The 13766-nt window shown below is 37.5% G+C and overlaps 1 protein-coding gene across 1 annotated transcript; it reads right to left on the minus strand.

Moving 5' to 3' along the window:
* Window positions 1–1251: 1251 nt before the first annotated feature.
* On the minus strand, window positions 1252–11491 carry LOC122055531 (ABC transporter G family member 42-like). The gene is made up of 23 exons (XM_042617004.1): window positions 10964–11491; window positions 9880–10089; window positions 9709–9793; window positions 9475–9634; window positions 9320–9396; window positions 9185–9238; window positions 8787–8877; window positions 7953–8254; window positions 7571–7852; window positions 7165–7481; window positions 6820–6980; window positions 6564–6673; window positions 6317–6464; window positions 5638–5793; window positions 5374–5540; window positions 4649–4981; window positions 3871–4161; window positions 3696–3779; window positions 3364–3497; window positions 2995–3222; window positions 2092–2263; window positions 1670–1924; window positions 1252–1593 (listed from the first exon to the last, which is right to left on the minus strand). The coding sequence occupies exons 1-23, from the start codon at window positions 11368–11370 to the stop codon at window positions 1315–1317; spliced, it is 4503 nt and encodes a 1500-aa protein (XP_042472938.1). The 5' UTR covers window positions 11371–11491; the 3' UTR covers window positions 1252–1314.
* Between the last annotated feature and the right edge of the window lie 2275 nt (window positions 11492–13766).

Genomic DNA, 13766 nt, shown 5'->3' on the forward strand with positions numbered 1-13766 from the left:
TTTTTAAAATAAAAAATTGAATAAAACTTTTAATAAATGTTAATATTATATAAAAAATTAAAACTTTGATACTTTTCAAGATTTGAAACCTTTATACATATTACTCTTACTCTTTTTGTTAATTATTCGTGATCCTAATTCGAAATTTCAAGGTAACTTGTCAACTGAGTGTTTCTGAATTGGGAACTTCACCTGGATGGAACTTTTATTTATTTACTTTTCCCAGCTAGATCAATCCACTTAGCTACCTAACTTAGCAACTTCACCTTCTTGAATGACTAGCTTCGTCTAAATGACACCACCGCCATCTTCAGTACCAAAACGCTAGCCGACAGTGTTCCTTTTGTTTTGATTATAGAAAAAAAAAATCACTCTAAGACTTTTCATATTATATGTTGTTAACAAATATTTTTTTAAAAAAAATTATTCAATTATTATTCCCCAATGATCTTCTTGATAGTTTCTTTTATCATTAGAAGGAATACATATTTTCATTTTACTATGTTTTGCGGGAAGGCAAATGAAGTTGATCGAATAGGTCACGAATTGAGCGACCTATGCGAGATAGACGCGTAAGATTGCTCACGAGTTGAGCAGGTCGATTGAATCATGCAACGCGAGCTGATCGGTAGATTAAGTTAGACAAAGGGATGAGCTACAAACCGTGCATAATGATCATGTCGGTAAGCTGAGCAGGTTGAATCAAGCAAGTTAGTACGCATGAACCTGCTCTGAATGTCAGCAATCAAAAGATCAAGATTTTTAGATCTGGCCAAATGTAGCAAAACTATTGTGAACAAAATCTGAACTTTCTTAGGCTTTGAAGGAGATTTCTAGCCTTTTAAATACCTGGGAACACTTATATTCACTCTATTAGATTATCTGCAAATTTGCAAAACAAATTAACAGACAGGCTGAAAAAAGTTTGTGCTATGTAAACTCAGTTATCGGTCATTGAATCAATTGACGTTAATGCAAAGTTTTGTAAGAAGGAAGAGTTAGTTTAGGAACCTTGTCTTACACTGGGAACAACTTTCTCAAATATAAGACATGAGAAGATCCTTCTTTATTATCCAAATAATACTATTCACAGCGATGGCAAGTGTGCTTTAACTACTCTAGAGTCTAGATGCCTTATAATCATGTCTAATTGCAGTGTATATCTACAGCAATAGCAGAAGAAAAGAATTAAGCACCTACATAATCCTGAGATCTTTGACCTTCGATGAAAAAAGGTTGACCCTCTAGTCACCATCCGCTGCTCGCTAAATCTTCTTTTTTTTTTTTTGGTCTGCTAATTCCTATTTGCATCTCTTACCTCTGCTGGAAGTTCAACTTCTTGATACAGAATGCAAACATGAAAGCAAAGAAGACAGCAAAGCCAACTAGCACGGTGGCAACAATAGGCATGAAGTCAGTGTTGTATCCATAGTAGTCCTTGATATAGTCTTTGATCCTTTGACGTTGAGGTTGACCTGATCCTATCACATCGAAGTCATGTTCCAAATCACCATATTGGGTCACTATGAGTCCATAAACAGTCCATTGAAGTGGGCAAATCCAGTAGTACCAGACCCACCATTTGGGAATTCTCTGCAATACATTGATCAATTCAATCAGAATCAACTGCGACAACAGAAGCAACAAATTTTGAGCAAGAGAGACTTACTGGTCGAGGAATGAAAAAGCCGGAGAAGAGATTGAAGACGGAGTAGAATGTGGCAGCAAGGATTGCAGCAACTTGATGATTTGGTGTGAGAGAGACGGTCATCATTCCATAGTAAGTGAAGTATAGGAAAGAGAAGAAGGAAATGAAGTAGAACCAGAAGAATTTTGCTGCAGTCCATTGGAAGCACATCATGGAGTATACGATAAGAGCATAATACATCGCCTGAACTACCACATATGGTATTTCCACAAGCACCTGCAACGTATTATGTGAACTACTATTCATCATTTGTTCAATTAAGTGTTTTTTCTGTGTCTAAATGCCTAAATAATGGATTAGTATCAACTTTGTTTTTTAGATAAAATAGTACCCCTTTTTCCAGAGAGCATTTTGTCTTGGTAAAATTAACACAGGACTCATACCTGAGCTAGAGCATATGGTAAGGCGGAGTACATTCCAGCTGCCCGTTCCCGATAAAAGACAGTCCTCTCGATTGACACAAGTGGTTGCACAGTCCCACAGTTATTAACACCAACAAACATAACTGCAGCATACATGGCTCCAATGACAATTCTAAGACTGTTAGAATCCTCCCTGCATCATCAAGCAAACAATTGATGCATCTGTTTCTACATAAAGCACTATCACTATGATGCATATCCTAAGAATCTTTCTATTAGCTAAGATAGGAATTCGTGACCTGGTATAATATGATACATATTTGCTTGGAAACCATCAAACTGTAAAAACTTCAAAAAATAGTCAAACAAGCATAAAATAAGCAAGGACTTGTATCAATGGCTAGGAATGAGGCAGGATTTATGTTGTGTTAACATTGACAGAAGGAATCAGTGGAAAAATACAAATCTCAATGCTTCACAGATTCAATGTTTCTTCTTAACCAATCCTGTCACATTATTGAAAAAACACGAATTTCAATGCCTAATTTCCTTTCTTTTTTTTTTCCCTCCCCAAAAGGTAAACGCAACATTAGTCTCATAGCTTGATCTAGTACAATAGCAAAGATTTGATCCATAACCACTTTGCATTTCAAGGAAGAATTACATTGACTAAATCTACCTTTGGTCTAAATTAAGTTAAATAGAATCTCTATCATCTGGCAGATCTGATCAAATATGAGACTTCATGCACCTTAAAGTTCAAAGAAAGAGTGAAATGATGTTTGTTTTGGCGTCCCTTATACTTATTATGCCCAGCACTGAATGGGCTGGATTATGAATTAGAATGAAAGAAAATTTTATATCAACTCCCATTGTATTCCAGAATCACATAGCAACAAGGTGTAATGTTCTTGATGTATTTACCTTTTAAGGCCAATCCTCCAGAATATGGTCCCTAACAGTACAGCAGTGACCAAGGTGAAGAAAAATCTGACAAGGTTATAATCAGGGCTTCTCCAGTAAGTCCACCACTGCTTCCAGACACAGGCTTTGAACTGTCCCCATGATGATTGTGAATACTTTGTAGGGAAATATAGATCGCTTGTTCCTGCTGCTGGTTTATTGAGCTCATTCACTAATGCTTTGTTGCGCCTGATCATAAATTGCAATTAAAACAATGCAATCAGCATTGCTTAATATGTACACCTTATAAATTACTAAAGCAATGGTTAAAAGAAAGTAATGGTACAGTAGTTTAATAAACTAGTAATATAAAGGTTGCATTTCGCTCACTGGAATAGATTTGATGACTTGTAATACTCAGCAAAATCCATTCCCAAACGTACTTCGGCAGCAACTGAACTAACTTCAAGCATCCATGTCGCAGGATTATATTTGTCCTTGATTTTTGGAACTCCGGGAATTGCCTGAAACAATCAAATTATTATTTAATATTCTTTAAAAGTTGTTCATTACTTCAAATGGAAGGTTATCCAGTTAACTTAAAATTAATATCATGAGAGGCTGCAATGATGAATGCAGCAAATTGGACAACCAATTATAAACTCAGTTGAAGACTTGAAGTGATAAAATAAACAGTCAGATGTTTATATATGAGTTTGTACCTCAAAGTATTTGATTATCTCGTGAGAATTTATCCCCAAAGGTCCAGAGTATATCACTTGCCCACCTCTTTTCATTAGCAGAAGCTGTTTCAGTAACAAGGTTTATTTTATTGGCATGTAAACAGGCATAAATTCTACACAAGATATCATCTATTATTAGCTATAGTATGTATACCTCGTCAAACGCCTCAAATATATCTATACTTGGTTGGTGGATTGTGCAAACAACAGTTCTTCCAGTGTCAACTGTGTTCCTCACAGTTCTCATGACAATGGCTGCAGCTCTTGCATCAAGACCAGATGTCGGTTCATCCATGAAGATGATAGAAGGATTAGCAACAAGCTCTACTGCTATTGTCAGTCTCTTTCTTTGTTCAGTGGAAAGCCCTGTGATTCCTGGAAGACCCACTATGGCATCTTTCAGGTTGTCAAGCTCAACTAGGTCCATCACTTCATCAACAAATTTCTGCAAAGAAGGAAGACCTTTAATTCATTGCATTCTCAATACCAACCTCAGTACACACACATACAATGCTTGTGAAAGTTATTTAATACATACCTGTTTTTAGAAAGGATGTAATTTACAAAATATAAATTTTTTCATTTAAAAGGGAAGGAAAGGAATGAGGAAGGATTGAGGAAGAGAGCAAAAGTAAGCAGAACATTCTTAGATTTGATGAATGGGCAAAAACTAATGGCCCATTTTGTATATTTATGTCTAGCAAGTTCATTAATACTATGACTTAAGACCCCTCATAGCAAGTCAGTAAGTAGATAAGAACTGATCCACATTAATGCTCCTAAACTATTGCTTTGATCGAGTGATCAGTAACTGAAAACTTTGTGGCTTTGTGCTAAACTGCAAGGTCCTAGATAATTTATGTATGATTTGAGTCAAGATTATGATTTAATATGAAGATGTAGAAATTCAGAAGGGGAAGAATTAGTCATACCATTTTTTCTTCAACAGTGACTTCTTGTGGAAGGCGGAGAAAAGCAGAAAATATCAAGGATTCTCGGACTGTCACCTGAGGTGAGTGGATATCATTTTGCTCACAGTAACCAGAAATCCTTGCAAAAGTCTCTTGTTTCTTTGGGTACCCTGAGATAGTGATGTCTCCCTCAATGTAGCCACCAGTCTTTCTTCCAGCCAGAACATCCATGAGGGTGGTTTTACCAGCACCACTAACTCCCATAAGTGCTGTTAAGACCCCTGGTCTAAAAGTCCCTGTCACATTTCTTAGCAGTTGGAGCCTATCTTCTGTGACTCCTTGCTCTTTCATTTCCTAAAGAACAGTTAATTATATCTTAAATTGAGACCTAAGTCACATTCAAGTAACATGGCACACTTTTAAGTTTGCTTTGATTGGACTTTGTTTTATTTTGCATTGCCAAGGACAATTAGATGGAAAGGAACATTTAGACAATTTGCAATGTCACAATCACTAATGAAAAAAAAATATGCAAGACATAATTTTCAAAACCTCAGTTAATTGGTAGTAACTGGGTGATCAACTGAAGCTAATTAGATGGATGGAACTGATAGTTGCACACGTAAGAGATTAAAATGTTTAGAGAGGTATTGTGTTGATCTTTTATTTTGCAAATATGCAAGTTCTAAATATTTGCTTGACCATAGAAAGTTTGAAAAGCATATAAATTAAAGATAGAAACTCACTGGAGGCATATCGACAAAGTAATTGACTTCGTCAAAGGACATGGAAAGAGGTGTAAATGGAAGAACCATTCCTCTCTTAGGAGCAACATTCGTGACTGCATTGATGGACATTTCACGATTATATCTGTTTGAGTGACTAGGATTCATTCGCATCATCATAACTTCACCTGTCATAGTTGATCATTTTAAAATAAATACAAGGCATCAATATCGCAAATCGTGGTAAAGTTTAGTTGGAAATTTATGGGTGGATTGTCTACATACTGGTGTTGTTCCCATCCGTTTTTGACAAAGTGTGAGGTACAGACTCACTCTTAGAGCTCATCCTTCTCAGTCGTGGCAAATCCTTTGCTTCATCTTCGACTTCTTCCATTTCCCTTGCTGTTTCTTCAGATATAACAGCTTGTGGTTTTCCAATAGCTATGTCAAATTAGAGACTGATCAGCTCAGTTTGAGCAACTAACCTTCTCTCTAATAATTTAGTTCAATTGGCAACAATAATATTGCACCATAAGCAAAACATACATATAAGAAGGGTCAAATCAGAACAACTGTTTTAGGTTCTATAGGATTGGAAAAGTAAGATTAAACCTTGACAGACAAGCTAAATACTCAAAAGAGTTTCAAATTTTTTGAATTTTTAGATTTTTTTTATCTTTAAGTTGGAGGTAAGTAGGGTTGAAAAAATAATTTTAATTTTTAAATTTATGAATCAGATAATTTTATAATTCAATTAATGTTGGATCAGGTTGATTCTTTTCTTTTTGAATTAAAATCTTATTCGACATAACATTCTGATCCGATCAGTTGGATCATTAGTACAGATCTTTGTAAGTAGTTAACAAGGTAAGGGTACCAATTCACCTTAATCATGGCAACTTTGCTTTCATCATACAATAAAGCTGCTTGAATCATTTATACAGCTAGATGGATAGGGGCTTACGATTCAAAAACATCAGGCAGACTGTAAATAGGACATTGAAGATGATGCTATACCCAAGAAGTCCAGCGGCTCCAATCCAATACCATCTTCCCTCTGCAAATACATTGACATTTTGAAGGATTGCTGTTCCTAGAGGTATACCATTTACCTAGCATGAAATAAATAGAGTTCTTGGTCATTTATAAGAAACTTAATCAACATCATATATTTGAAATAGATATAGAAGTGAGTGCCAATTAATGGTTACCTTTTGGTTCATCCACCTTGGAGACAAAAACTCATTCACAGCTAAAGCATTATACGCATAAGTAAGCGGTGAAACCCAATATCCCCATATCCACCAATTTGGGATCATTCCTATAGAACAGAAAGACGAGACATAAGTTGGATGAAGCATTGGAACCAAAAAGTGTCCATTGGATGTCATGATTACTTTAAATGTATTTACACTATGTTCATCAAATGTTAACACACGGACCAAAAGAAGAGTTGTAGACAGATACCTTTTGGTAGAATGAAGCCTCCAAGAACAAACATGATGAGAACAGAAAGTGCCCCGCCGGTGTTGGATATGATTATAGACCTACAAAGGCCAGCAATGCTTCTGAACATGCCTGCTGCCAACTGCTGAATCAAGAATATTAGCAGCATCTGCTTGAAGAATCTACAATGTGAAAAGAGGTGAGCATTAATTAAAGCATCGTAAAGAGGTTACTTTTTGAAAATGATCCAAGCTATTAATTAAGTAGGATGAAATCCTTGGGGATGCAATATAACCAATTATTATAGTGCATGATTTAACACAAACACACACGAAAAGAAAAAAAAGTTTTTGAGAAGCTTTGTACCTGCTTGCTTCTGGCGCATACCCTATGGTGTAGTAGGTCATAACAGTCCAAACAATGGTCTCCAAGATTGATATGGGTATCCGAAGGAGAAAATTGGGCAAGGTGAAAACCCATGCAGGGTAGAAGAGGAGATCCCTGTGCTTATAGAATACGGGCAGACGCTCGATGGCAATTGACAACTCCGCAAAACCATTGAAGAGATTCACGATCAAGCCAAACAAAAGCGCCCCTATGTAAACGGTCCCATCGTCTTCGTTCCTTGTGTGCATGCGTGGCCTCAGCCACACGGTCGAGGCTATGAACCCCACCAGGACAATCTTCAAGCAAAGAAAGGAAAGGCTTGAGTACAGAGTAGCATCGCTGAGAGGATCGGGCTTGTTTCGCGAAAAGAACAAAAGGGCAGTACCATAACGGTCTTGGAGATGTAGACAAAGGAGTTGCGCTTGATGAGAAGCCACTCCTTTCCGAACGAGGCCTTGAGCAGCTCCGAGTAGGAGACGGACTTTCTAGAGAAGACGAGAGCGGCCTTGTGGCTGCGGGCCTTGTCGAAGGGGACGGACAGCTCGTTCTCGAGGCGAAGGCCGACGTGGAATCTCCGGAATCGCTGCGCGAACTCGGACACCGAAATGTAGCGATATGGCTTCTGCTTGTCCGCCCAGTACTGCTCCTGGTCCTTCTTCGACGTCACCTACTCACGGACGGAGTGGAGTCTCACTCGAATCAGTGCACTCGTAAAGGAAACACTCACCGGTCGTCGATGTTGAATTGAGAAGCGAGTAGTTCGGTACCTCTTGCAAGAAGTCGGCGGTGCCTTTCCGTTCGGGGCAGCGGAAGCCGCAGGAGGTGAAGAAGTCGAGGACGTGGTCGCGCGGGCCCTGGTAGACGATCTGGCCCTCGGAGAGGAGGATGATGTCGTCGAAGAGGTCGAAGGTCTCGGGGGCCGGCTGGAGGAGAGACATGAGGATCGTGGCTTCGCCGAGGTGGACGATTTGCTGCAGGCATTTCACGATTTGGTAGGTGGTCGAGCTGTCCAGCCCCGTCGAGATCTCGTCCATGAACAGCACCTTCGTCGGCCCGACGATCATCTCGCCTGCGACAACAATTTGTTTTCAGAAATAAATAAATAAATAAAATCTCATTATTTTTATTTCAAATTTAAATTTGCTTCGGAGGTCGTTAATTATCCAAAATTATTTTAATATTTAATTCAGAATAAAATCGTAAATTATGCAGTTGGCCGTGGGCCAGCACAGTGGTGGTTGGAGTAATTTTCAAACGGTTTAGGTGGAGATACATTCTGCGACAGTCAAATTAAACTTTAAATATTGATTATATTTTTAAGAATGATTTTTCTTCGGTCAAGAGTTGTTTAGTTAGTCTATCCATAAACAGAACTATATTTGAAAAGCATTCGGTCAAAATTTTAAGATTTAGATAATACTTAATTTAATAAAAAATATATTATATTTAATTTAATATTAAGAATAATTATATTTATTTTTAGATTTTTATATTAAAAAAATATGAGAAATAATTAAATAAATTAATGTTGTGATTGGAACTGCACGTAAATTTTCTCATAAAAGTTTTTATTTTTTCTTAAGAGACAATTAATGGCCAACCTGTTGTGACTCGCTTCTTTTGACCTCCTGAAATGCCTCTGTGCATCTCGTCCCCCACAATCGTATCGGCGCAAATGTCTAATCCCAGTATCTGCACCACCGATCGGCCGTTCAGATAATATTAAAAAAATATATTTGAGAATATAAATGAAATCAGCAGATGATATTTGAGGGCTGGGGTTGGTGAGCACCACAAGTTTCCCTTTTTACCAACCGCTGGACCCCTCCCATTTAATTTTTGATGACTTGGTTCACTGGGGACAAATCCTGTCAACTCAATCGATCGTATTGCAAGAATTATTTAGCGGACAAGTGGCTTGGCATTTAGCACTGAGGGATAAGTCTATCTACCACATTGACCCGTTATCCTGTCCGGCAACTAAACGTGTCGTACGTACCCTGAGAGTGTAGTCCGTTTGAAGACTGTTCTCCACTCCTTCAATCGCTGTAGCCTGAAATTTAAGATTACTATCAAATTATTGCCTGCTCGTGGAAATGGTCCTCGACCAGTCAGATCAGCAAGGTTAATTAACCTTCATGAAGAGATCCACTTCAGCTTCTGGAAATATTCCCGCATCTTTCTCCCTACTTGCGAGTTCCGAAAGAAGATCTAAACAAAGCCATTAATCACACAGCTGCTGTGATTTTCAACACTTTATAGTCTGAGAAGAAAACGTCGGCACCCTACCGTATCGGGCTCCTACTCCTTGGCACCTTCCCGAGAAATCAAGAGTTTCTTTGACAGTCATTTCCCCGACGTGGACGTCGTTCTGGCTGATGTATGCTGCAGTTTTCTGTGGCACAAACTCGTCCAACCTGTGCCCGTTGTAAGTTATCTCTCCGCTGACCTGTCAGAGAGAGATTGGAGTTCACTCTGATCGCTAATTTCACGAGTAAACATGCACGATATCGGACACCGAACCTTTAGAGTTGGGTCAAGCTTCGCGGCCAAAGCTAACAAAAGGGTGGTCTTCCCAGATGATGGAGGGCCTAACAACAGTGTCATCCTGAAATCAAGTTCACAGGCAGCTATTAAGACTCCGGCCACGTAGTTTTGCCCAGCCACATACGGGTGTGCATGATCTCTGCTCACCTTGACGGCTGTACGATTCCTGAGACGTCCTTCAGGATCGTGAGGGTGGTTCTCTTGGTGAGGTTTATACCCAAGAGGGAGAGGGTGGACTCGACGATGTCTCTGGCTGTATTGGCGAGCGTCGGAAGAGCTCTGTCTCCGACATGGCAGTTGGCCTCCACGTTTAGGTGTTGAAATCTTACTTCTACTGTTGGTAACTGGATGCCGACCCTGCGTCAAAAGTCTCTTTGGTTAATTGAACTAAACAAGTAAGAATTAGTACTGGTTTGAAAAATCATTCAGAGGGGAAGACCAAATCAACTGGTTCACTTGTCAACTTAGGCAAGCAACTTTTGTATCCAATCAAATTTGAGATCCCATCACTGTCATAGGTAGCCATTATCTACTTGTTTTTTTTCCTAGTTTGTATGCACTTGGATTCTCTTCCAACAATAAATTTTCCACTGTAGCTATTGTGTTTTTTTCTGAATTATTTTGAGGGAAAACTGCTAGACGCTAGAATACATATGAATATATAGATTAAAAAGATAGGAAAAAAACATACAAAAAAAAAAAAAGAAACAGGGCCGAATAATCTTGTCCTAACTAAAACTCACTACTTATTCACACAACAAAGCAGCTTTGAGTGTAGAATTGATGAAAATTGGGAGAAAAAGACCCAACGAAGATGGGGAAAGTGCTAGGAGCAAAGTTGCATTATTAGAGGACAGATGTTTCGCCCAATTAAATTGGCAAAACAAATGAACCATCAACCTAATTAAGGAGGCGATTAGCATAAATTCCATCTGAGATATTTGTCATAAAGAAGGAAGGAAACAATAGGAACCATAGTATTATAAAAAGAGAGATAAGATGCAAATGGTTGTTTGAAACAGGTCGTCGATTTTGTGGTGTAAAACAGCTCTGGAGTTGAACCTTTTCAAAGGTTTAAAATTGGTACTTATTCGTTTGCACATGATAGAATAAAGATCTATGCCCTAATGGATTTTATTTACCATTAAAATATTGAAAATAGTTTTTTATTTCGAGAATGAATTGTTCTGAAACCAAAAAACTGGAGGAGAGAGGGTCTGGAAATGGTTACTTGTCGATCCGATTGCGGAGCTTCTTGAGGAATCGCTCATTGTCCTCCTCGGCGACCTTGAAGACGCGCTCGATGAACTCCTGGCGCTCGGCGATGCCCAGCTTGCGCACGTCCACCTCCCTGTGGTGGTACTGGCGCCGCTCCTCGCCCGGATCCGCCGCCGCGGAGCGGAGGATCCCGGTGCGGAGGCGGTCGTAGGTGGGCAGCTTCTCGAGGGCGGCCCACCGCAGGGCCTCCTCGTCGTCGTCGACGCCGCTGCGGCTGCCGCCGGAGCGCCCCCGCGTGCTGTTCCGCGAGAACACGTCCTCCATCCCCCAGGTGCCCATGTTCATCCCGCGGCTGATGCTGCGGCTCAGGCTCCGGCTGGCCCGCCGCCCCGAGTCCCACACCCTCTCCACGCTCTCCATCGCCGATCAGCCACCAAGCCCCCCACGGATCTGACCTAGCTCGATCGCCGCCGCTTCGGATTGCGACTTTTTGGAGATGTGAGTGGAGAGGACCGAGGAGGTGGAGTTGGGAGTGGTCGGTTGCCCCCATCGCAGGTGGGTTTATATAGCGAGCGAAGGGAAGAAGCCGACGGTTTTGACTCGGACAGCATTAAGACCGCGGTTGGTGGGTCGACTCGTTGGGTTCCACTAGGGAACCGGTCAGTAGCTTTAGGTGAATACGTACATTTGAAATAATAGCGACGATTTGAAAAACATGGCAAATTAAGCAAAAGTGTGGAATTTTAGGTATTAATTATTTCAAACTTTAGGTAAATTTAAATAATTATTTATTTATTTAAGAAATAATGCTTTATTTTGCTTTTAGACTTTTTGGGTTTATTTGATCGAATACTTAACCAATGAAATTATAAAATATGCCAAATTTTCAAAATTAACAAGCTAATATGATCATGTTTTTCCAACTCTTGAACTCCACAATTTAGGATGTCGTTGTAGAGCGGTAGGTAAGAGATCTGGTTAGAGCAGAGTCCTCTCAATCCAATTTGACGAGGAGCTCAAGTTAGTTCTACGGATCTCGAAGTGGTGTCGCTCAACCAAGTGGATTCAAGTTTTTGTCCCGCTCTTCTTCGGTCTGGTATAAAAGAGTGTTAGTATAAACAGACGAAGATATGCAATACTTTTTTTTCTATTAGCTAACTATATCTTCTTTTTTCCTACTACTTGAGCGTCGGACGGGTTTTATCGAGGTCTATCTTTACCTCTTTTCTAACTTTACTATGTAGTTGCAATTTGATGCAAATTCCATAGATTTTTTTAAATTATTTATAGTAAACTTTTATTTTTTTTTATAAATTTTTAGTTGTTTTTGGTATTTTAGATAATTTTAATAATTTTTATTTTTGTATTTTTAAATTTTGAGTTCACTTAAATATTAAAGGATTGTGAGTCTTTTTACTTTTTTTTATTAGGATTTATTTTCTTCTTTTACAAATTAGAAATTGAGTTCTATGTGTTAAGATTATTTTTTGAGTCTTTTCAAAAATTTTATAATTATAAGTGTTTTTCCTTTTTTTAAAATTCCTTTCCTTTCATTACAAGTTAGGAATTGAGATTTGCATGTTAAAAATTTTTTTCCTCTTGCATTATAATTTTCTTGTTCGTTTGTTAGCCGTGGGAAAGTTTGAAATTCAATTTTGGTAGTCGCCATTCAACCGATAGATAGACCTCCTTTTCCATCTGAGAATGACAGCGAATAACCCTAATTTGTTTGATCCAAAGATAACCAGATCACTTATCAATTAGGTTAATTATCGATTCAATAAGAGCCGATCTGATAAGGAAGGAACTTCCATACTTACTAAATCCTAAGGGTGTGTTTGGTTCAAGTTATCATATATAATCTTGGTTATATGATTACCAAATAATCACATAACCAAATTATGGAATAAAACATAACCAAATATTATTTGATTTAACTTAGATAATCTAACAAAAATTTGTTTGTTTGAAGGTTTTAATAAATAACCTAGTTTAATATTTTATTATATTACCTAAGTTACAAAACTAACTATTATTATTATTATTAATTTTTTTTAAACTCTACATTGGTTTTTATTTTTTCTTTTTTCACGTTTTTCTTTTTTTTTTATGTGTTTTTAAAATTATTTTTTATTATTTCTTTTGGTTTTTTTTATTTTTTTCATTTTTTTAAAAAAAAAATTTAAAAGTTTTTTAAAATTTTTAATGTTTTCTTATTTTTTCTATTTTTTATTGTTTTATGTTTTTATAATTTTTTTATTTTTTATACATTTTTTAAAATTTTTATGTTTTTATTATGTTTTTATGTTTTTTTAATTTTTTTTACATTTTGTCTATTTTTCTATTTTTATGTTTTTTTTATTAATTTTAATTTTTTTTAATGTTTTTTCTTTGTGTTAATTTTAATTTTTTTTTTTTATATTTCCTTTTTTTATCACATTTTTCTCTTATTCCATGATATTTTGGGTAAAAATTTTTTATTAGTATCGGAATTAAGAAAAACCTCGATTTTTCGAGATTTTTTTATTCCAGATTGCATGTTCCTTTTGCTGACGTATCGGACATGGAATATTACTCGAAAATCATCGATTACCTAAACCAAATAAGATTTTCGTTGATAAACTTGAATGGATAACTAAGATTATAAAAATAATTCTGAATCAAACACACCCTAAATACTCAACCCTCCCAATAGAGTACTAGTTCAAGACTTTCATTTCGGTCATGAATGATATTCATGAACCCTAAGTCTTAGTACAATATGAAATTGGAGCAACTATTTTTACTCCAATAGTACAATATGAAATCATGTAACA

The sequence above is a fragment of the Zingiber officinale genome, chromosome 3B (assembly GCF_018446385.1).
Source record: "Zingiber officinale cultivar Zhangliang chromosome 3B, Zo_v1.1, whole genome shotgun sequence".
Lineage (NCBI taxonomy): Eukaryota > Viridiplantae > Streptophyta > Magnoliopsida > Zingiberales > Zingiberaceae > Zingiber > Zingiber officinale.

Coding starts and splice junctions, on each gene's coding strand:
- LOC122055531 (XM_042617004.1), bottom strand. CDS start 11,370: ATGGAGAGCGTGGAGAGGGTGTGGGACTCGGGGCGGCGGGCCAGCCGG. Junction 10,090..10,963: donor CTCCGCAATCGGATCGACAA/GTAACCATTTCC, acceptor CTTTTGACGCAG/GGTCGGCATCCAGTTACCAA. Junction 7,482..7,570: donor ACATCTCCAAGACCGTTATG/GTACTGCCCTTT, acceptor CTTTGCTTGAAG/ATTGTCCTGGTGGGGTTCAT.